At 45.5% G+C, this 23,916-nt stretch overlaps 1 protein-coding gene and 1 long non-coding RNA gene across 17 annotated transcripts in view; one reads left to right on the top strand and one right to left on the bottom strand.

The window, feature by feature from the left end:
- The first annotated feature begins 2,589 nt into the window (after positions 1–2,589).
- Positions 2,590–11,604, top strand: Gm39546. The gene is made up of 3 exons (XR_878290.2): positions 2,590–2,754; positions 10,292–10,432; positions 11,211–11,604. It is a non-coding gene; the product is annotated as a predicted gene, 39546 (long non-coding RNA).
- Positions 11,605–20,194: 8,590 nt separating this feature from the next.
- Map7d2 (MAP7 domain containing 2) overlaps positions 20,195–23,916 on the bottom strand; it is an 84,467-nt gene continuing 80,745 nt past the window's right edge. For 12 of the 16 annotated variants that reach the window (NM_001081124.2, NM_001359310.1, NM_001359311.1 and 9 more), the window contains 2 exons: positions 22,844–23,118; positions 20,396–21,569 (listed from right to left, as the gene is read on the bottom strand). In NM_001081124.2, the coding sequence (NP_001074593.1) occupies positions 22,869–23,118 (250 nt within the window). In that variant the 3' untranslated portion in view covers positions 20,396–21,569; positions 22,844–22,868. Of the gene's footprint in view, positions 21,570–22,843; positions 23,119–23,916 lie in introns of all 16 variants that reach the window. The other 4 variants (XM_017318641.2, XM_011247881.3, XM_030251520.1 and 1 more) reach the window with 1 other exon arrangement.

Raw genomic sequence — 23,916 nt, 5'->3', positions numbered from 1 at the left:
TTCAGCAAGTTGTGGGTAGGGGGCGCGGTAATGATGGTGGCTTCGCTTCCCCCCAAACAAATCAAATCAGAGCTAGTTGACTTTACTGAAACCAATTTGACCAAGGCCGAACTACAGTGAGGCAGGTCATCAATCGTCTCTGCTTTGTTTTCTTTTTTGTTTGTTTTGTTTCTGTTTTTTCGAGACAGGGTTTCTCTGTGTAGCCCTGGCTGTCCTGGAACTCACCGTGTAGACCAGGCTGGCCTCGAACTCCGAAATCCGCCTGCCTCTGCCTCCCGAGTGCTGGGATTAAAGGCGTGCGCCACCACGCCCAGCTGAATTGTCTCTGTTTTTAAGGTTTGCTTAGTTGTGTTCCACTAGAAGCATATGCTCAGGCATTTTGTCATCTTCTTGGGTTTGAACCCACTTGCACAGCTGTCTTTACCGACCTTGCACCAGGTACCAGGGCTCAGTGATTCTTCTTCAGGGAACCACGGACTAACTTTCTGTATAAACTCAAAGAAATCCTGCAAAAGACTTGTGTGCATCTTACCTTATGCACTAACAGCCCATTTCAAGACTTAATATACATTTCTCTACCTTTTGAATTTGCTTGACCTATTTTTATCTACCAAATCTTCATTCCTTTGCCAAGCACAATCTCACACCGAGGGTTCGAGACACTCTAAGTGAAATCCATCCCAAACCGAATGTGCCCAATATTCTTATCTACCCGGTCTCTGTCCTAGTTCTGGGCACTACCTGCCAAAGACCAGCCTTAGCTTGGAGAGCCAGGAAGAAGAGGTGTTTGGGAGCAGCGGAAAAAGAAACCACTCGAACTCAAATCGTGGAATCATGGGTATAAGCTGCTAGTCTAGGTTTTGCTTTGATAGCTGGCTTTCCAGATCTCTCTCTCTCTCTCTCTCTCTCTCTCTCTCTCTCTCTCTCTCTCTCTGTGTGTGTGTGTGTGTGTGTGTGTGTGTGTGTGTGTGTGTGTGTGTGTGTGTGTGTGTGATAAAAGCTTGAAGAGATGTTTTTGCTCTCCAGACATCTCCAGGTACTCAGCTCTTCTCAGTTCTCTTCTCTTCTCAGTTCTAAGAACTACTATTGCTTTGTGCTAGCTCAGCTCTTGCAGACCAAAAGCCCAGGTTTTATTTACATATCAACTCAGTCATTTACTCCAGGTTCCCTTTTGATTAACCTCTGTATCAGCATCCTGGGACTCCAGCCCCTTAACTCTTAGGAGACAGCAAGCACACATTTTCTTTTAACATTGCAAAAGAACTCAGAGATCTGCCTGCCTCTGTTGAGCACAGATGCTAACTACCTGGGAGGGACCCTGCCCTGTAATTAACATTTCTACCTCCCTTGGGAGGTAGAAAATGACTCAGTGTGTCTCAGGCTGACCTTTAACTCAGGAATCTGCCTGCCTTTGTGTCTTCCTGACAAGGCTGGCTCTGAGTGCAGCTGCCTTTGTTCCTTTAGATTCATGAAGCCCCTCATGATTCACATTGCATCATTATATTTTCATAGCTGAGAAATTATATATATTGAACCTGTGTTTTTGAGTTCTTTTTCAAAGTCTTAAGGGCTGTCCTGAAAGTCCCAGTGTTTACCATTTTGCTGAGACATTAGCCACACCTTTGTCTCCTGGACTTGTGCTGTCTCTGATTATCATGGAGTCACTAACATTAACAGGGAGAACAGTCCTCTAAGGAGGAGTGTGAAATATGTACATCTTTACACAGCCAAGCCTTATGCCTGTAGCAGCCCTCGATACTTGTGGAGATCCATGCCTACTGGCCCGGCCCAAGGGGTAGGAACCTGTCCTTCTGTTCCCACTAAGGCCATGCTGGACCCAGCAGAGATCCACCTGCCTCTGCCTCTGCCTCTGCCTCTGCCTCTGCCTCTGCCTCTGCCTCTCTGCCTCTGCCTCTCTGCCTCTGCCTCTCTGCCTCTCTGCCTCTGCCTCTGCCTCTGCCTCTCTGCCTCTGCCTCTCTGCCTCTCTGCCTCTGCCTCTCTGCCTCTGCCTCTCTGCCTCTGCCTCTCTGCCTCTGCCTCTCTGCCTCTGCCTCTCTGCCTCTGCCTCTGCCTCTGCCTCTGCCTCTGCCTCTGCCTCTGCCTCTCTGCCTCTGCCTGCCTCTCTGCCTCTGCCTCTCTGCCTCTGCCTCTCTGCCTCTGCCTCTGCCTCTGCCTCTCTGCCTCTGCCTCTCTGCCTCTCTGCCTCTGCCTCTCTGCCTCTGCCTCTCTGCCTCTGCCTCTCTGCCTCTCTGCCTCTGCCTCTCTGCCTCTGCCTCTCTGCCTCTGCCTCTCTGCCTCTGCCTCTCTGCCTCTGCCTCTCTGCCTCTGCCTCTGCCTCTGCCTCTGCCTCTGCCTCTGCCTCTGCCTCTGCCTCTGCCTCTGCCTCTCTGCCTCTGCCTCTCTGCCTCTGCCTCTCTGCCTCTGCCTCTCTGCCTCTGCCTCTGCCTCTGCCTCTGCCTCTGCCTCTGCCTCTGCCTCTGCCTCCCATGTGCTAGGGTTAAGCATATACTACCATGTCCACTTTACAGTTTCTATCCAAACAGAAAAGACAATGGTCCTTCCTAAATTGCAGACATTTTTGTACAGCTGGAGCAGTGAATTCCAGGTGGCCAGAGGTGAGAGATGTTAAGCACCAACCTGATGACTTGCAGGAGCACAAATGACTCAGAAGCCACTGCCTCACTAAAAGACTCATCTCAACATAGGTGACAGTCCAAGAACTCCAGCCCTGGAACTTTCTGCACAGCTTGCAGGTAACTCTACAGGTGCCAGCAGCATCCTCTTAGGCAGCCCAGGCTTCTCTAGGCAGTGTGACGTGTAAGAGTGAAGGACCTCAACCCTTGGTCAGTGGTACTTACTTCGAGATGCCCCCCAAGTGAGGCACTGAGACACAGATCGATACAAAAGTAACAGGTTTATTTTCTGGTGAATCAGGGTCAACCCTCAATCGGTCCCTTGAGGGGAGTGACAAGAAGGCAACCCCAAATGACTATTGTTTTTGTTTTGTGTGTGTGTGTGTGTGGTTTATTTTTTGTTTGTTTGGTTTTTGGTTTTTGGGGTTTTTTTTTGGTTTTCGAGACAGGGTTTCTCTGTATAGCCCTGTCTGTCCTGGAACTCACTTTGTAGACCAGGCTGGCCTCGAACTCAGAAATCCACCTGTCTCTGCCTCCCAAGTGCTGAGATTAAAGGCGTGTGCCACCACGCCCGGCCCCAAAATGACTATTAAAAGGAGTTTTTATACTTTTTAGGGACACAGGTTACATCAGCAAGGTTACAGTTCAAACTTATTAGCTGAGCATGTTGACCTTTAAATCTATTAGCTAGTAAGCATGACACACATTGAACTCTATCTGGGACTTTCCCAAGGGCCAGGTGACTATCAGATTCTGAGAATTTTTTACTGAAGAGTGTCCTGTGAGTGTAGAATGGAACTTGGCCTAGTCTTGACCCGAGGCAGGTGGGCGTAAACCTTAGGAAAGCCCTTAGGGTCCCTCATTCCTCCATTTTTTTTTAGAGTGTGTTATTCGGTCTTTATTTACTTAATTGGCCACTTTATATTAACCTGCTTCAGTCAAAGGTTTCTCTTTTTTTACGATTTATTTATTTATTTATTTATTTATTTATTATGTAAGTATACTGTAGCTGTCCTCAGACACTCCAGAAGAGGGAGTCAGATCTCCTTATGGATGGTTGTGAGCCACCATGTGGTTGCTGGGATTTGAACTCAGGACCTTCAGAAGATCAGTCGGGTGCTCTTACACGCTGAGCCATCTCACCAGCCCCCTCCATTTTTCTTGTAGAAGCTCCAATCCTGGAGCTATGCTCAGGGGTCTTGGGTAACTAATTCATTCTTCAGGTCCTGTCCTCAGGGTCTCATATTGTTGGTGCAGGACCATCAGCCACACTGCTCCTAGTCTCTTGTTTATGAAGGCTATAAGCTTGTTTAGTAAGCAGGGTTCAAAGGTAATCAATAGCAGGAGAACAATTAGGGGTCCTAACAAGGTGGATATGAGGGTGGTTAACCAAGGGAGGAGTTAAACCAAGAACCTGCCCTGACTCTGTTCTCTTTCTCTCTTTCACTTGGCTAGTCCTTCCCTCACCGAGGCCATGGAATCCTTAACTCCCCCTCCCCCACCAACCCCAGGGAATGGTCTCTAGAATGTGTTGTTTCACACCCCTAGGTAGCACAGAAAAAGTGGGTGCCCCAGGAGTCCAAGCCAGCCAGTAACTTACAGAGATCAAAGACAAGGTCTGGCCACCAGGTATAAAGTGAGTGTTCCACTGTAGTGGACCAAGCTACATCCCCAGTGGCTGAGAGTACTTGCCAAGTCACTTTGGAAGGGTTGTGGGAGGTGCTGAGGCTCAGAGCAGGAAGGAAGATACACCTTAGTCATCTCATGGTCTCTCTGGCCTTGCAGAAGGTGATCTTGAGCCTGAGGGGACTGCTCGGGTGTCTGGCTGCTATCCAGTTGGTGTCAGGCATAGGTGCTGATCTGACGGGAGTTACATGAACCCAGGAAGTTACTCCATCCACTTTAATGGAGGTTGGGGTGGTCAACACCACCAGAAATGACCCTTTCCAGTTTGCTTCCAAGTTTTCAGCACGATGTACTCGGTACTCGAGTGGAACCTCTGGGGTACCTGTGTTATACAGGGCACTAAGTTTAGGCCACGATTCCTGGTGGCTGATCTGGAAAGCTTGCAATAAAGACATAAGATCCTTGTCAGCCTGAAAAGTCACTCTGGGGAGGGGGCTCAAGAGCAAGGGTTAAGGGAATGGGGGGGGGGGTCCCTTACATGATCTCAAAAGTGATCAGGTTAAAATGGTAGGGGTGTTCTGGGCTCAGGACAGGGGAAGGAACACCACCCAGTTAGTGCCAGTCTCCAAGGACAATTTAGTTAAGGTCTCTCTTAGGGTTCTGTTCATTCTCTCTCCCTGCCCTGAGCTCTGGGGACAGTACCCACAATGGAGCTTCCAATTAGTCCCCAATACCTCTGCCAATCCCTGATTTACCTTAGAGACAAAAGCAGGAACATTATCTGGTCCCATTACCTTGGGCTCGCCAAACCTCTGGAAATTTTTCTTCTAATAATCTTCTTGGCTACCACAGTAGCTGTTTTCTGCTTGGTGGGAAAAGCCTCAACCCATCCAGAGAAAGTATCCACAAACACTAGGAGGTATTTGCAACCATATTTTCCTGGCTTAACTTCTGTAAAATTGACCTGCCAATATACTCCAGGCTGTTCTCTTCTAGGTCTTTTGCCCTGTTTACTCTTGGCCACGTAAGCATTCACTTGCTGGCACACCTTACACTGCTCTACTGAATCTCTGGCTAAAACCCTGAGGTCCATTATATATACATTAGATCCCTTGACTGCTTGGATGAGCATATCCCCTAAATGAGTAGTCCATCTATGCATTTGGCCAAGTAAATCTTTTGCTTGCTTTTTGGGGAGTATAGTTCTCCCTTCATGTGTGCACCATTGTCCTTCTCTAGGTAATAGCTGGTAAGGTGGCTAGCAATCTGAGGCCTTACTTCTTCCGTGTATTTGAAGTGAGGCCACCCCTTAGTCCGGTCCCATTCCCCAGCAGGTGTCTCTTGCAGGCCCATAACTGGCATAAGCTCCTGCATAGCCACTTTTCGAGCCACGTGATCTGCCTGGTTATTGCCTCAGGCCACTGAGTCTCTTCCTTTCTGATATCCTGGGCAGTGAATAATACAATTGCTGACTTCATCAGGGCATCCAAGAGAGCCAAGATTTCTTGCTTGATTTTTATTTCTTTCCCCTCTGATGTGAGCAGTCCTCTCTCTTGGTATATAGATAGCCCCGTGGACATGGGCTGTGGCAAAGGCAAACCTGCTATCCGTGTAGATGTTAATTTTCTTGCGGGCCCCAAATTCCAAGGCTTTGGTGAGGGCAATTAGCTCCGCTTTCTGCACCGATATGCTGGGGGGGGGTAAATGGTTCAACCCAGGTGCCATTTGTGCCATCTACCACAGCAGTACCCGCTCGTCTCTGACCTTCATGGAGAAAACTGCTCCTGTCTGTAAAGCAGGTAGCCTCAGCTCCCAGCAGGGGTCTGTTGGAAAGGTCTTTCCTCCATCCATGGGCTCTACTTTTGGGCCAGTTAGTTGTCAGGCAGGAAGTGTATCTGGGCCCCCATTTGGAGAGTAAGTCTCACCCCAACAGAGGGTAGGGATAGTCTGGAATGGCCATAAATGAATGGGATACCCAGCCCATCCCTAGGTCTAGTGGGCAGTCCATGAATACATTTTGGTGCCAGTGTTCTTTGGACCCAAGATCTTTTCTTGGTAATGGAGCCATCCGCTTGGAGGAGGACCGAGTGTTGAGCCCGTGTCCACCAAGAATTGAGTGGGTTTCCCCTCCACTCCCAGAGTTACCCTTGCTTTGAGGAGGGGTCCAAACCTCATCCCCCCTAGTCACTGTCTTCTCCCAGGGCTAACTAACATCTTCGCCGTCTGGGGCTACTTTTTCCAAGGCCTGGGATTTCCTACCCCTGGATTCCATTTGTTAGCTCACTCTTGAGTCCAGTGGCCCTTCTCTTTGCAATATGCACACCAGGTCTTTTCAAGGGGGTTTCTGTCTCTCTTTTGGTTGGAGTCTCTCTTCTCTGCATTCCCGGACTACTGTATCCACGATTCTCTGTAAATTCCTTTTCTGTTACCTTTCTTTTTTTTCATCTCCCTTTCATCCTCTTCCTTTCTCTTTCTCTTTCTCTTTCTCTTTCTCTTTCTCTTTCTCTTTCTCTTTCTCTCTCTGCTCCTTCTCCTCCTCTGTCTCCCTGTTACAGTAGACTTTCTCAGCAACCTGCACTAAATCCCTCAGTGATTTATCCTGCAGTTCCTCTAGCCTCTGAAGCCTTTTCCCGCTACCTCTACTAGCCTGGTCTATAAAAGCCATAGTCACAGTAGCTTTGTGCTTCTCACTGCTGGGGTCATAGGGTGTATATTGGAAGAATGCCTCCATGAGCTGCTCTAGAAAGGCTGAGAGTGACTCATCTGGTCCCTGCGTAACCTCATGTACCTTGGTCAAATTGGTGGGTCATTGTGTGGCCCCCTTGAGATCTGCCAACAAAGCCTGATGGTAGACCTTCAGGTGCCCCTTATCTTCTGCTGTATTAAAGTCCCAGCCAGGTCTAGTCAGGGGAAACCCACTGTTGATGACAGCCTGGTCAATCGATGGTGCCCCCGTGTCTGAAGGCCATTCTTTCTGGCTTCCTGTATTATCCTCTCTCACTCTTCGGTCGGTCGTGAGGATCACTCTCATGAGTTGTTGGATATCATCCCAGGTGGGCTGATAAATAAATAAAACAGTCTCAAAGAGATTAATCAGCCCCTTGGGGTTATCTAAAAGGAGGGGGATGTTGGGCCTTCCAGTTGTACAAGTTGGCAGAAGAGAGGTGCCAATATTGCATAGCCTGATTGCTCTTGTCTAGAGGTGGGAGAGCCACTGTGGTATCAGGGGAGGTAGTTCTCAGACTTTGGGTCCCCATAGCAGGACCAGTTGGGGGGGATCTCCTCCCACTCCTCCCTCTGGTAAATGGGGGTGCAATAGCACCCTTATGGACTGAGGATCCTGGGACTGGTTCTGGCACTGGTGGGGCCATGGGGGGCAAGGGTAGGGGAATATGGAGGAGAAAGGTCTTGGAGCAAAAGGTCCACTGTTGAAGGGTCTTGGAGGATCGACTTCTTCTCAGGTCCGGATCCCTCCTCCCGTGCTTCCTTTTCCCTGACAGCCAGAACCTGCCAGGTGGGTCTTAGGGAAAGACCCTTTTATCCATGGGGGTAAGGGGAGCCCTCCATGAGATTCTTCCAGGTAACTATATAGGGCACTTGGTCTGGATTCCTGAGGGATCCTGGCCTAAAGACTCTCTCCTCTACTGCTTTGATCACCTGCAAGTCCCTACGGGTGACCACCTTACTCCGAAGTTGGGCCATTCAGAGAAGCAGAGAGTAACTAACTTCTCCTACTACTGACAAGTTTTCTCCTCTTTCCCTAACTTCCCTCCAGTGGTTAACTAGGATGTTTAACCGGGTAGATTCAGTCTGTTTTATGTCCAAAAATAACGTCAGTCCAAGTCCAAGAACACAGAAAAAGACAATCAACACACAGACAGTTCGCCCCTGCCACAGGCACAGAAACCAGGTTATACAGACAGTTCTCGCCCCTGCCATGGGTGTAGAAACCAGGTTATAGCAAGACTTGGTCGGCTTCCACTAATGCTGTGTCTTGCTGCTTCCAAAAGGAGCAGAGTCATCCCAACTCCCTCCGGGGGTGGGGGTGGGGCCTGAAGCGTCCTCCAGATTCCCCAGGGTCAGAGGCACGTTTGCCTGCCGCCATTGACCGCAGCAGACCAGAGGCTTTCCAGCCAATACACTGTGCTTTCGAGCCAAAAGTGAAAGCAAAAGACAGAGAAACGGACACAGACAGACAAACGCTTATGAATAAGCGCCTGCTGTCGTGCTTGGTCTTTTTCCCTCCAATAAGTCTAGTGGGTGGTCACTAGGGGAGTCTCCTCGAATCCTGGATGAAGCTCCCAAATGTAAGACCTCCCCCCCAACCCTCGGTCAATGGTACTTACTTTGCGATGCCCCCTAGTGAGACACTGGGACACAGATCAATGCAAAAGCAAGAGGTTTATTTTCCAGGGTCAACCCTCAATCGGTCCCTTGAGGTGAGTGACAAGAAGGCGACCCTAAATGGCTATTACAAGCAGTTTTTACATCACAGAGACACAGGTTACGTCAGCAAGGTTAACTCTATCGGCTAGCAAGCATGGCCTGCATTGGAACTCTACTGGGACTTTCCCGAGGGTCCAGTGACATCAGTCAGTACATTCTGAGAATTTTTTACTCAAGAAGATTCCAGTGAGTGGAGAATGGAACTTGGCCTAGCCTTGACCGGAGGCAGGTGGGTGTAAGTCTGGCGAAAGCCCCTAGAGCCCTCCAAGAGTCTCCGTCTCCTCCCTAGCAATTGTTTATTTGGAGAGCACTGGTGACCGGCCTGGTATAGGCCTGGTATATCTTGCAGCTCTCAGCTTGGAAATTACAGTTTTTCTGGACTTGTGGTTTTTTTTTTTTTTTTTTTTTTTTTACATCCTGAGTATCATGAGTCCCCTCTTTCTCCTGCAAGGAGTTTTTCTGTTAGTATAAAAATGCTATGGGCTGGTGAGATGGCTCAGTGGGTAAGAGTACCCGACTGCTCTTCCAAAGGTCCGGAGTTCAAATCCCAGCAACCACATGGTGGCTCACAACCATCAGTAATGAGATCTGACGCCCTCTTCTGGTGTGTCTGAAGACAGCTACAGTGTACTTACATACAATAAATAAATAAATCTTTAAAAAAAAACGTTATACAAGTCGGGCAGTGGTGGCGCACACCTTTGATCCAAGCAGTTGGGAGGCAGAGACACGCAGATTTCTGAGTTCCAGGCCAGCCTGGTCTAAAGAGTGAGTTCCAGGACAGCCAGGGCTACACAGAGAAACCCTGTCTCAAAAAACGAAAAAAAAAAAAAGCTATACAACAGAATGTACATACATACATACTAACACATACATACGTGCACATATATACATCTTCCTCTAGAGAATAATGACTATTATATGCTTAAATCAGAAAAAAATTTAAAGGGCAATTAATTCATGCTTTGATATAGGCTTAGGCAAAGTACTCACCATCCATGTCATTTGTTGGAGAAAGAGAGAGATTCAGAGGAAAATTAATAGGTGGGTCTGACGTGTATTGCAGCTCCCCTTCTATGTGGCTTTTTTTGAAAAGGCTGTTAGGAATAAAAAATAAAGTAGGGCAGATAACTCCTTTGTCCCTTGAAAACACTGCTGGCCTAGATTTCCCCAGAGTTTGTGTGTGTGTTCTATTTTAGGTTGTATTGAGTGTGGTCGCAGTATTAACGTCAATGTTTAGATCACACATTGAAAGAGCCACATGTGTTTCCTGCTAATTGTTAATGACAGTTGATGGGTAATGCTGAGCTGGCCTTGACTTCTCCTTTTCTTCTGGCCCGTGATACAAACTTTTTTTTTGGGGGGGGGCATGGTCACTGTTCTTTCTTTTTGTTGTTTTATTTTTTTTATTTTTTTATTTGAGACAAGATTTCATGTAGGCCAAGGCTCACTTTCAACTATTGATCTTCGTATCTCTACTGTCCAATGCAGAGATGAGTTATGCACCACTTGGATAACCTTTACTTTATGCCTCTCTCTCTCTCTCTCTCTCTCTCTGTGTGTGTGTGTGTGTGTGTGTGTGTAGGATTACTGGGAGTCCCGTGTTTGCTCTGCTACAGGGCTCAGGCCGCTCAGGGAGGTGGGACACGGAAAGTTTGACTGCACTGACCCCAGCCACTGCCGTTTGCCGGGCAGGTGTTGGAAGCTTCGGAACACCGCTCCAGGGGTAAGAAGGACAGTCTAAGGTCCTTGGGACTGCAGGAGCTGGCTCGGAGTTCCGGGCCTGCAGGGGGGCCGGAGATGTCTGGTTCCCGGGCTCTTGGGCACCCAGGCACAGCTGGGAGCTGTGGAAGAGCGAGAACACAGTGGGGGGTCTGAGGGCTGGATCTAGCCCGGGGCAGAGGGGGAAAGAGGGGAGCTCTGGCTCGGTCCCTCGGATGCTGGTGAAAAGAGACAGTCCATGGTCTTAAGACATTTATTGTCATGGCGGAAAGGGCGGGCCTGATGTTAAATAACCTTTTACACGGAGAAGTGTCTGGGAAGGAAAGCTTAATTGGCTGTCTCCAGGCCTTTAGTTACCTCATTAAAATGGAGCTCTGTCTTGAGGCTATGTGATCTGTGGTCACATCTTCTACCTACAGAGGGGCTTGGGGCATTGCCCTTACATGACTGAAGGACACGTCTATGGAGGGCTATGGCCTTCTGCCAGGAGCCTAGTGTCCAGGAGCGTGGCAAAATGCCTGCAGTCCCTTCAGGGTCACTGGGGTTTCTAACCTTTGTTCAACCTGGAACCAGGCTGCCTTTCATGGTCCTGCGTGTGTGTGTGTGTGTGTGTGTGTGTGTGTGTGTGTGTGTGTGTATGTGTGTGTTTGTGTATGTGGTGTGTGTGTACTCTTGTATGTATATGTGTGTGTAGGTGCTGGAGGAAAATCTCAGGTGTCATTCATTTGTATGAATGTCGTCATCTACCTCCTTTGAGATAGTTTTTTTTTTTTTTTTATTAGCCTGGAGCTCATCAACTGGGCTAGACTGGCTGGCCAGTTAGCCCCGAGGGATCCTCTGGTTTCTGCCTCCTCAGTGCGGGAATTGCAACTCTGTGTCACCCTTCCTGGTATTTTGAGTGAGTTCTGGAGCTCAACTCAACTCAGGTGCTTACGCTTGCAAGCACCTGCTTTCCTGACTGAACGATATATCCGCCTGGGCCGCTTTGCTTCTGTAACAGCGGGGCCAATGGCAGAGCACAGACAAAAATGATCTGTTTGGAAAAGGATGTTTGGGAGTAGGCTTAGGGTTCAGGGTTTGTTTGTTTGTTTGTTTCTTTGTTTATGTGAGTCCTTGCCTTTATTTCCTAGAGAGATGGATAATGAATTTATAAATAAAATCTGGTTCCATAACTTATTTCTGGGGCTGGAGAGTTGGCTCATCAGTTAAGAGCACTGGCTGCTTGCTCTTCCAGAGGTCCTGAGTTCAATTCCCAGCAAGCACATGGTGGCTCACAACCATCTGTAATGGGATCTGATGCCCTCTTCTGGTGTGTCTGAAGACAGCTACAGTGTACTCATATACATAAAATAAATAATCCTTTAAAAATTATTTCTGATGAAGTCTTTTGTAGTTTAATATACGTAGTGGTGTGGTACTCATTTTGAAAGTTATATATTTGTAGGGTTTTTTTTAATAAAAATTCATATGTGGGACCAGGAAGGATGGCTTAGCAGTAATGAACACATATTGCTCTTGCAGGGGCCCCAAGTTCAATTCCCATCACCCATGTCTGGAAGCTCACGATAGCCTTTAACTCCAGCTCTAGGGGATCTGATGCCTCTGGTCTCTATGGGCACCTCCACTCATATGCACATACCGACATCCACATACACATATATAATTAAAAATAATAAGAATAAATCATAAAATTGATACAAAATTAACACAAAGGAAAAAGACATGTCTATGTGAGCTTCTTTTTTTTGTTTGTTTTTTGTTTTTTGTTTTTTTCGAGACAGGGTTTCTCTGTGTAGCCCTGGCTGTACCGGAACTTACTTTGTAGACCAGGCTGGCCTTGAACTCAGAAATCCGCCTGCCTCTGCTTCCTGAGTGCTGGGATAAAAGGCATGTGCCACCATGCCCGGCTCTATGTGAGTTTCTAATCTCATTTTTATTGCATTTAAAGCTTGCTGTTCCTCTAATTTTTTCTATGCCCCTTACAAATATCTTTTTTGATAAATTCAGTTCATACATATTTTCCTGACATGAACTAGTGCCAGCTGTACCATGTGTGTATCACGTATTAAAGCTCCCCCACCCCAGATCTCTCTCTGCACTCAAGTCTCTCTCCTTGTCTCTCCAGTGCTTCTTTCTCTACCTGCTTAGGGGGTTTCCAGAGGGGAGACCTGGAAAGGGGATAAGAAACTATCCAATAAAAGAAAAAATAGTTTTAAAAAAGACTACTGGCTGCTCTTCCGGAGAACCCAGGTTCAACTCCAACACCTACATGGTGACTCACAACTATAAAGAAATAAAATATCCTATGTATTATTTGCTTACATTTATGTCTGTGTACTACATCATGACTTTTGCAGGCAAATGGATGGAACATGAGAATATCATCCTGAGTGAGGTAACCCAGTCCCCAAAGGACAGGCACAGTATATACTCACTTATAAGTGGATATTAGCCATAAAGTACAGGATACCCATGCTACACCCCACAGACCCAAAGAAGCTAAACAGGAAGGAAGGCGCAAGCAAGGAAGCATGAATCTCACTTAGAAGGGCCAATAAAATAGTCATAAGAGGCAGATGGAGGGAGGAAACTAGGTGGGAGAGGGGATGGAGAGGGGGAGTGGGGGTTCAGGATCAGGTGTGGGGAGGGACAGGAGAGATGTTCAGATTGTAGAGTTTGAAAATCTCTGAAGGAAGATCCCAGACTCAGATACTATGCAAAAAAAACACTCTTCAAAATGGCAACCCCAGACAAAGGTGCACAGGCCTTCTTATAGTGAACGAGGAGAACTATCTAGAAGGATTAGGTAATCTAAAATTTCATTGGTGGGTGCTAGGGGGTCACAGGTGGTTAGTGGTCTGCATTCCTATGTCATGAAGGTTTTCCCATAGGATGAGATAGGGCTGCCCAGCACAGATGGCCCATTCTGAGACAACATATTTCCCCATCTTTGTGGTTATTCCTGGGCTGTTCTTAAGGAGGGGGTTTTATGATCTTGTTCTGGATTTTCTAGTCTGTTTGTGGAGCTGGTGTCTTATGGCCTAGTTTCTGGGACTTATGGTCTGTGCCTGGAGCTGATGCCTTAAGGCTTTAAAAAAAATCAGGCCTGGTCCTTAAATGGAAACAAATGAGGTTTATGTCGTCCTTTCATTCCTCCACTGAGCAAGGCCCCATCTCAAATCCTTGAGATGTCTCCAGGGGCTGATATTGCTGCTTAAGAGTCATCAATTGTACTGTAAAGATTAGTGCTCATATGAATTTGACTAGAGCATTTACTGCACAAGGTCCACAAGTGACAACAGTTAGCATGAGTAGAATTGGTTCCACTAGTGCTTATATTAGCATAGGGGGACCCAGAAAATAATGATTCATACCAGTAACATAGCTCTCCTATGGCCTGGTTGACCCCTCCCTGTTCCAGGAAGGATAAGTCTAATCCCCTCCCATTTTGTAATACTACTTCAGCTAATGAGTCTAGTGGCAGTTCTAAGTAAGTGATGGACAGACTTTTCTAATTGAGCTAAGTCTGAGTCTTTATTATTTAGGCCTTGAAGAGTCTCATCTGCTTTGACAAGGGCCACAGTAGCAGTGCCAAATTCCACAGCTATGTCAGACCCTACGAGCACTGAAGTAGGACTGGTGAGGCCTCAAAATCTTGTTTTTCCCTGTACTGTTTCAGAGCCGTCTCCTTATAGGTACTTGAGGGAACAGGGGAACCAGGACACATAAAGCTGGAATTTCTAAGCATCTGTGGATGGACGCAAGGGATTAAACCTGAGGTGCATGCAAACCAAGTTCCATGGGGGGGGGGCACAAGGCAGGAGTTGCTGGATTCTACAGTAAGGGTGTGATTGCAAAGATGTTTAAGGTGAGGCAAGCTATTTAGTCTTCCCCCTTTTCCTATTACAGATAGTCCCTTTCCAGTTACTGCTTGAAGGGTGAGGACCAGAGTCCTCCCCAGGAACACCTTGACAGGCTTTCTAAGGGTGCCAACAGATTTTCTGTGGTAGCCCAGGTATAGTATGGGGGCCTGGGGTCCAAACAGAGCCAACAATCTTCTCTAGTGAAGTTAGTGATGGAGCTAATAGAATTAAAGGTGGAGTTAAGTAGTTTAAACAGGACAGTTGTGTCAAAGGCCCTAGGGAGGCCCATCCCACGGGCAAGCACCAATCCCTTACACTATTAATGATGCTGTTATGCTTGCAGACAGGAGTCTAGCATGGCTGGCCTAAGAAAGGCTCCACCCAGTCTGAGCTGACTCAGAGAGATGCAGATACCCCCAGCCAAACAATGGATGGACTCTTTTTTTTTAAAAAGATTTTATTTATTTATTATATGTAAGTACACTGTAGCTGTCTTCAGACACTCCAGAAGAGGGTATTAGATTTCGTTACGGATGGTTATGAGCCACCATATGGTTGCTGGGATTTGAACTCAGGACCTTCCGAAGAACAGTCGGTGCTCTTAACCACTGAGCCATCTCACCAGCCCGCTCAGGGACTCTTATGGAAGAATTGGAGGAATGATTTCAGCCCCGAAGGGGATAGGAACATCACAGGAAGAACAACAGAGTAAACTAACCTGGACCCTTGGGACTCTCAGAGAGCCCCAACCAGAGAGCATACACAGGCTGGACCTAGGCCTCCCTGAACATATGTAACAGCTGGGCTGCCTTGTCTGGTCTCAGTGGGAGAGGATGCGCCTAGCTCCACAGAGATTTGATGTGCCAGGGTAGGGGGATACTCAGGGAGGCTGCACCCTCTCAGAGGAGAAGGGGAGGGGGGATGGGGAAGGATAATTGGAAGGAGTGACTGGGAGGTGGGCAGTGAGCAGGATGCAAAGCAAATAAATAAACAAAACAAAAAAGAAAAAACATAACTATTTTCCCCTCAGTTTGTTAGTTTATTTGTTTGCTTATTTATTTGTGTGTATGTTTTGTCTTTGTGTATATATCTGTTCCACTTGCATGCCTGATGTTGTCAGAGGTCAAAGGAGTAGTGGCTGTAAAATGTTATGAATAAAGACCATGGAGTTGTGGGTTTTGTTTTGTTTTGCTTTTGGTGCTGAGAACTGCACCTAGGATGCCATGTATGCTAGGCAGCACCCTGCTACAGAGGTATATTATCAGAACTCATTGTGTAAAAGCATGAGTTTTACAGGATGTCAACTCTATCTCAGGCATTTAAAACTAATTTATTTATTTGGTAGTTTTTTTTTCATTAATTTATTCACTTTACATCCTAATATTGGCCCCCTCTCCTCCCAGTCCTCCTTCACACAGATCCTTCCCCCATCCCCTCCCCTTCTCCTCTGAGGCATCCTTCTTCCCCCTTAAGGCATTACCCTCCAGCACATCAAGTCACTGCAGGACTATGTACTTCCTCTCCCACTGACGCCAGAAAAGGCAGCCTAGTTAGAGGAATGAGATCCACAGACAGGCAACAGATTCAGGGACAGCCCCTGTTCCAGTTGTTGGCGGACATGTATAAAGACCAAGCTGCACAGCTGTTACATATATGCAGGGGGCCTAGGTCCACCCAGTGCTTGCTCCCTGGTTAGTGGTTCAGGCTTTGGGAGCCCCTAAGGGTCCAGGTTAGTTGACTCTGTTGGTCTTCCTGTGGAGTCCCCGTCCTCTTCAGGTCCCTCAATCTTCCCCCAACTCTCCCACAGGACTCCCTGAGCTCCATCTAATGTTTGGCTGTGGGCTTCTGCATCTGTTTTCATATTTTTGTTTGCTTTTGTTTGAGTCCCGGGTCTCTCTACATAAGATAACTGGCTGTTTTCAAACTCACTATATAGACCAGACTTGCTATGAACTCAAGAGATTTGCTGTCTCTTGCTTCCTAAATGCTGGGATTAAAAGTGTGTGGCACCATGATCAGCTCAATTTTTTTAAAAAAAGGTTTCAAGGAGAAGGCAGAATTCCTTTTTTAATTAATCATACCCAGAACTAGGTCCTCCCCTATAAGAGTCTTGGCTGGTCACTGCTACAAACAGTAACAGTTTTTTTTTTTTTTTCTGTTTGTCAATCTCCTCTCAGGGCACCCATCTGGGCTCCTGTAGTTAAAGCCAGCTCTGCTTAATTCTAGATGTATGTCTTCGGGTGTGTGTGTGTGTGTGTGTGTGTGTGTGTGTGTGTGTGTTACCCTTTTGTTTTTTATCTACCTCATGGCATGAACAAATCTTAACACAGCATTGAATAAGCTTAGCTCATACTGCCTGACATGATGGATATTCACACAGAAACCTGCAGCTCAGTGAACAGAGGCTCACGTCTTCCTTGTTCCACTTCCTGACTGCAGCATATCCTGGGGCAATAGACAACAGGTTCCTCAGAAGAAGTTCCCAATCTTTCTATCTAAATTTTGTTCCACCTAAACATTAAAGCACAATTGGGATCCACATCTTACATGATGCTTTTTCATCTCTTCACTGTAACTTCTAGGTTCTTCTCCCACTTGATTTCAGAATCTAACTCAGATGACACTCTGCAAGCACCAACTCCTGTTATTTTTCTACAGGTACAAATGGCCAGCTTCTCTATTCATGCAATATTAAGTGCTAGTTTATCTTCACTCTTGCTGGTTTTCACTGCTATTCTAAATTTCTCTATCAGCATATATTAAGTAATAAGAATTGTATACACTTTACTATTTGATGGGAGAAATTTCATTTTCTAAAAATTTGGGTCTCTTAGTTTTGTTTTCTTACATAAACTATAGACTTCTGACTTGGTCCAAAAGAAACTCTATTGGGGGGCTGGAGAGATGGCTCAGCAGTTAAGAGCACTGACTGCTCTTCCGAAGGTCCTGAGTTCAAATCCTAGAAACCACATGGTGGCTTACAACGGTCCGTAATGAGATCTGATGCCCTGTTCTGGTGTGTCTGAAGACAGTGTACTTATTTATAATAATAAATAAATCTTTAAAAGGGGGGGCTGGCGAGATGGCTCAGAGGGTAAGAGCACTGACTGCTCTTCCGAAAGTCCTGAGTTCAAATCCCAGCAACATCATGGTGGCTTACAACGACCCATAATTCGATCTGACGCCCCCTTCTGGTGCATCTAAAGTTAGCTACAGTGTAGTTATGTAAAATAATAAATAAATATTTGGGGTGGAGCGAGCAGAGGTCCTAAAAATTCAATTCCCGACAACCACATGAAGGCTCACAACATCTATCTGTACAGCTACAGTGTACTCACATACATAAAAAAGAAAGAAACTCCACTGGTTGGCCAACATGTGAGTGCTTCCTCCCAGTTAATCATTTTCACATGCACAGATCTTCCCATCCTAAGAGCCCTTGGGCAAACCTCAGAGTTATTTCTTGGCTATGAGGGCCATCTGACTGTAATGTCTTGTCATCCCATTGATCCCTAGGGTTGACTCAGCTGATCTAGATGGGTAGGCAGGTTTCCTCTCCTCTCTCACTGAGCTGTGTTTGCCCATCCTGAAGCTTAATGCTTGGATGATTGAAGATGATGAGGACAAGTGTTTACTCAAAGACATAGAGGAGCTGTGCTCCCCTGCTAGAAGCCTCCCAATAAGCTCTCAAAGATAGCTATTTTTTTCCATTTTTATTAGGTATTTGGCTCATTTACATTTCCAATGCTATACCAAAAGTCCCCCATACCCATCCACCCCAAAGATAGCTATTTTTAGGAATTTTATTTCTAGGGATTTATAGGGACCTTTTAATACCAAAGTATTGATTTTTTTTTCCTTAATAGTTGCCCTCCTGTGGAATTACTGTCTTCAGTCATCCCTTCCAGGGTTCTTTGTTTTTTTTTGTTTGTTTGTTTGTTTTTGTTTTTTGAGACAGGGTTTCTCTGTATAGCCTTCACTGTCCTGGAACTCACTTTGTAGACCAGGCTGGCCTCAAACTCAGAAATCCCCCTGCCTCTGCCTCCCAAGTGCTGGGATTAAAGGTGTGTGGCACCATGATCAGCTCAATTTTTTAAAAAAAGGTTTCAAGGAGAAGGCAGAATTCCTTTTTAAATTAATCATACCCAGATAAGACCTCCCTATAAGACCTCCCGGCTGAGAATTGAATTTTTTAGGACCTCTGCTCACTCTGGTCGGCCCTGCTCGCTCTGGCCCAAAGATTTTTATAAGTACACTGTAGTTGTCTTCAGACACACCAGAAGATGACATCAGATCTCATTATAGGTGGTTGTGAGTCACCATGTGGCTGCCGGGATTTGAACTCAGGACCTCTGGAAGAGCAGTCAGTGCTCTTAACTGCTAAGCCACCTCTCCAGCCCCTTTGTATCATTTCTAAATTTGGTTTCTAAAAGCACTTAGTAGAAAACCTGTCCAGGCAGTGGTGGCACACGCCTTTAATCCCAGCACTTGGGAGGCAGAGGCAGGTGGATTTCTGAGTTCAAGGCTAGCCTGGTCTACAGAGTGAGTTCCAGGACAGCCAGGGCTACACAGAGAAACCCTGTCTCAATCCCCCCCCCCAAAAAAAGAAAGAACAAATGAAAAAAACCTGTATACACCTTGCAAACAATTAGGATATTGAAAAACTTACAATTACTCTTAGGGCTGACTGGTCAACACCCTCAGCCTTATGGTAGAGCTTATGATGACACAAATGACTTCTTTTTTAAAAAAATATTTTAAGATAGATTTATTTAATGTATATGAATATGCTGTTTTCATGCCCACCAGAAGAGGGCATGGGATCCCATTACAGATGGTTGTGAGTCACCACGTGGCTGCTGGGAATTGAACTCAGGAAGAGTACCCAGTACTCTTAACCAAGATCTCTCCCACTCTAACACAAATGACTTCTAATTCCGTCAGAGGCTCTGCCTGCCAGCAGAACCCGGAAAGGCTGTGCTGACTGGACCCTTAGCTCCCGATTGCTCTGGAGGAAGTCATCATGAAAGGTCAAAAGTCTAATCTCTTGGGTGGTACTATTACCCAGGGAGTGGGGACAAGCCTGAGTCCTGTATTATGTGTAGCTTTTTTCTCTGAATAAAAATACCCTTCCCTGGAGAGTAGGAGACTCCTAAACCTGATGATATAAACAAAGATAACAGACTCCTGAAAGTTACAAGATTCACAAAGTCCTTCAAAGTTATACAAACAGTAAACAATAGCTGGTGAGAGCAGTCTCCTGCTGGTTAAGCTGCCTGCAAGTGACTTGTAAGAACATTCTAGAACTCCAGGGGTTTAGTTCTTGAGAGTTGTCACCAAGACTACTAGGGTATTTTTTTATGTAACATAGTTGCCTTAGATTCATCTGAGTACCTATAAATAATCCCTCATCCATACACCTGAAGGAATCCCAATAAACTCAGTGGTTCACCAAACCAGACTTGGGTTTCTGTCACTGTTCATGTCTCCCCAAGAAAATCACACCACAGATACAAAAAGTCAAGTCTGGGTTTCCCTATCCTTGAATGAAACAGCCAATATTCCCACTGCAATTATGTGAATGCCAAACTGCTATGTGAAAGTCTCATCAGTTACACCATAATTAGGTATTTTTTCACTTAAGCTAACTGCTTGATCAGTGCAACCTACCTATTCTTGGAACCTCATCATGTTCTACGGACAAGCCACCAATGAAGCTATAGCTGGCTACACTTGGCACTGACAACTGAGGAATTTTTAATGAATTTGACAGAGAAAGAACACCTATACAGAAATCAATTGGCCTTTTTTTTTCTCTACCTAGTTTCAGGTTTTAAAATCTGAGTTGGTTTCAGAGACTTTCTTTACTGAGGTTATAAAAACAAACCAACAGCAAGCTATTAGACTCTTCAATGAAGATGTATTAACATTAAACCGAATGTACACATCATGCAAATGAGGCATCAGGTGATCACAACTGTGTTGAGAGGTGCAATGGAACTCAGTGAAACAGACACTTTTGTATGTCAGACCATGTTATCATCTGTGTGCTTATCATAAAAGATTTATCTCCTTAGATATTCATCAAGGTCAATGGCACAGCATTCTTAGATGTCTGTATTTTATTTAGATTCTATCACATAAACATACACAGCTTCTGAGACTAATACATTCTTTAACTGTACCAGCTTTAAGACTTCTTTCTATCTTCTGTTTGTAATTCTCAGAATTAAGGATCTTTTCAAAAGCTTTAAGGTACAAGTCAAAACAAAAAGTTCCAAAGAAAAGGTCATTTTAATAATAAAGCTACATTTCACCACAAGAAATGAAACATTTAAATATAGCATATGGCATACATGGAGTTATACATTCTAGTGTCATTTTCCTTGTTCAGACTTTTGAATGTTTAAAGTCTATTAAAGTGACATACTGGGACCAACTTGGGGCCCCCTTTCAAAGCACTGACTCTTTTTTTTTATTACAGTTAGTCAAATGCAGGAGCAAACAAAAGAAAATTCCAAGATCTAATAGAAAAACAACAGCAAAACCATGAAAATAGCCACCTGTATGTTACTTGATTCATTCAGCTGAAAAGCCATTCAATGGTTTGGAGCAACAATTTGGCGATTTTAAAGGGGTGACATGAAAGGGTCCTTGCTAGATTCAGCTCCCATAAGGGAAAAGAAATAATTGCCACTATTTACTTATTCATTCAACCAAACCTTTCTTCAACCCCTAAACAGTAAAGGAGAGTAATGCTCTGCAGATGATGGAGCTTAATAATAAAATAACAGAATCCTGAGACGGGGAGAAAGTAGCTAGATTTCCCTCACCCCATACACACACACAAAAGACAGGGAGAGAAGCAGCCAGGTTGAGTAGTACACGTTTAACTAGAGTGTGGGTAAATAGAAGATTTTTATAGAAAGAGACATCTAAATGTCTCTGTGCTCCATCTCTGGGAATTCGAGTGTCCTAGAGTAGGGTTCCCAGACAGCATCACACAGGCTATGATAGTAGAGAAGGTCAAGGAAGGGCTTTAGCAGCAGCTGAAGCTCATAAGGAGAACCATACAATGAAACTCTGCTAAAGCCCCACAAAGCAAAACTCGCAAGGTTTCTACCAAGAGAGGCCAGGGTTTGCCAAACTACCTAGGAATACAGTTACATTTTGAATCTAGTAATTTGGAGCCCAGCAGTTAAGGGCAAAAGAAGCTTCTTCAGGCGGCCAGCAGCTCAGATGCAACACCGACAGCTTCGAGGGTGATCCAAACACCACCTGTGTCAATTCAAAAGCAACAGCATGGGAGATTGAAGCAGACACCAAGTATTTCGCATTCTTCATTGGTTAATGCAATATTTCTCAACAGAAATAGTGTACAGTTTTTACAGAATCATTATTTTAGTGGTTCAAGTTTTCCTCATATAGGACTTCTCCAAAAGTGGCACATGTTTTGTTTGGGTTAAGTGAAGATCAGTTCTCCCTTGAAGAAGCAGGGCAGATTTATGAAGGACAAGGGAGGAGGGAATGGAATATGTTCTAGTCTACAAAGTGACTTCAGGCCAGCTTGGTCTATATGAGACCCTCTCTCAAAAAATGAATAGTGGCCTTTCATGAATTTCCTGTTTTGTGTCAAAGGAGTCTAGGAACTTTCCAGAGAACTGACTGAAGGAGGCTCTAGAGCCCAATGTCTATACTAAAAACTCTATAGGCAAGGACGACTGAGGTCAGGTGGAAATATGTACACAAAATGCAACTTGGTGGCCTTCTCACCCTATTACTGTATTTGATTTTTTTGTTTTTTCAAGACAGGGTTTCTCTGTGTAGCCCTGGCTGTCCTGGAACTCACGTTGTAGACCAGGCTGGCCTCGAACTCAGAAATCCACCTGCCTCTGCCTCCTAAGTTCTGGGATTAAAGGCGTGCGCCACCACGTCCAACTGTATTTGATTTTTTGAAAAAAAAAAAAGATTAGACTTCAGTTTAGGCATCAAATTTCTATTAAAAGAATACAGTACCACAAAAAAGTGATGGAATTCTGAGAATCTAAAACCTTTTTAAGACAGGAGGGCTGGGGAGAAGGTTCAGTAGGTACAAGTGCTTGCTGTGCAGGCATCCAAAGTGTTCCTGAGAAACCATGCAAGAGTGACCATCAGAGTGCCAGTGAGAACAAAAGCTCTGGGCAACAAAAAGGTCAGCGTTGGGAGAAAACATTCAGGACACAAAAATCAAGTCCTTTCTTCTGTCACCTCAGCTAATCCACGACAGATGGCTGCTTGGGAAACTAAGTGGTGAGTGAGGTTCCCTTTACTACCCTGCAGCCATTTGAGCTTTCTCTCCTTGTCTCACTGTCCAACCTTCTCAACCTTCCTACCCGAAGGGGCATGAGTAGGACACTACATTAGGGGCCCACGTATAAAGCAATTACTTAGCACCCTTCTCAATTTCTGTGCTGCAATATATATTTGTGTTTGTAATTTTCATTAAAATCAACTGTGCAAGAGGCTGGGCGGTATTTATCCCGTCTTAGCACATCTCAGTTACAAGACTGTACCTTTCTTAAAGGAACGCTGTCTTTGTCAACAGAAGGTATTCAGGGTAGTTTCTTGCCCGGGACTGTTAAATCCTTCGATGAGGTTTTTGTTACAGTCATCAAGGCTGAGGTTTTCACTGGATTTCTTGGGGAATGCGGGAGGGCCAGTGAAATCTAAGATATCTTGAAGTGCCCGGGCATTACCAGTTCCATTTTGGTCCAGAGACATCCCAGGAATCATTTCACTCACTGGTGAAAACTCTGGGATGGAGATAAGTTCTTCTTTGGAAACAGGACTAGAAGAGACAGAGAATGAGAGAGACAGAGTAGAGAGGACATTCGAACTAAACATGATGTGGTAATGTACACTCCCCCCCACACTTTTCTATGGTTTTGCTATACTGCTCTTATGGAAAAGTTCAAGTTGGGAAAACAAGTGAGTTCACATCTGGGAAGAGAGTGGACACAAGAAGCAAATGGGGCAGAGCAGTGAAAAGGAGTGAGTGTGGTGTCTGAGGCCTGAAAGAAAAATACCAACAGGCACCATCACATTACTAGAGAGAAGCAATGCCTTCCCAGAGCTTTCAGGCTGGGACATTCCAAGAACAAGCAAGGGCTAAAAGTTCCAAGTTAGCTGAAATGAGCCACTAATCCACACTGGGCCTCTTGGTGCTGCCCTTCTAGCAGTGCCGTCTATGGTGAGTTGCTTTTCCTATCACTGGCCTCAGTTTCCTTCCTCTGTATAATGGGGAGAGGAGTTATTTCTTCTTTCCACTACTTCTTCGAGATGTGAGGTGACTATGGTGAGGAGAGTTAATGCAGGGCCACACGAAGCATGTGCTCAATTAAAGTTGAAGAATGGGGACATGAAGCTGTTGTCACCCCAGGCAACTACAAGCCCAATCTCACTCACTGCATCCTTTCTAAAACCAGGCTCCATTTCACCCTGACTGATCTAGATGAACCCAGCTGAGGCTTGCTTTTTCTTTATTTCCTTTCATTAGAGATTGGAGGAGTTTCACTACTGTTGCCTGCTGTGGGTCTAGCAAAGGAGCAATTCCAGGTCAGAAGAGTTAAAAATTAAGGGCTTGTCC

Source organism: Mus musculus, chromosome X (genome assembly GCF_000001635.26).
Source record: "Mus musculus strain C57BL/6J chromosome X, GRCm38.p6 C57BL/6J".
Lineage (NCBI taxonomy): Eukaryota > Metazoa > Chordata > Mammalia > Rodentia > Muridae > Mus > Mus musculus.
Note: the sequence above shows the minus strand (reverse complement) of the source record. Positions and strands in the feature narration are given on the sequence as shown.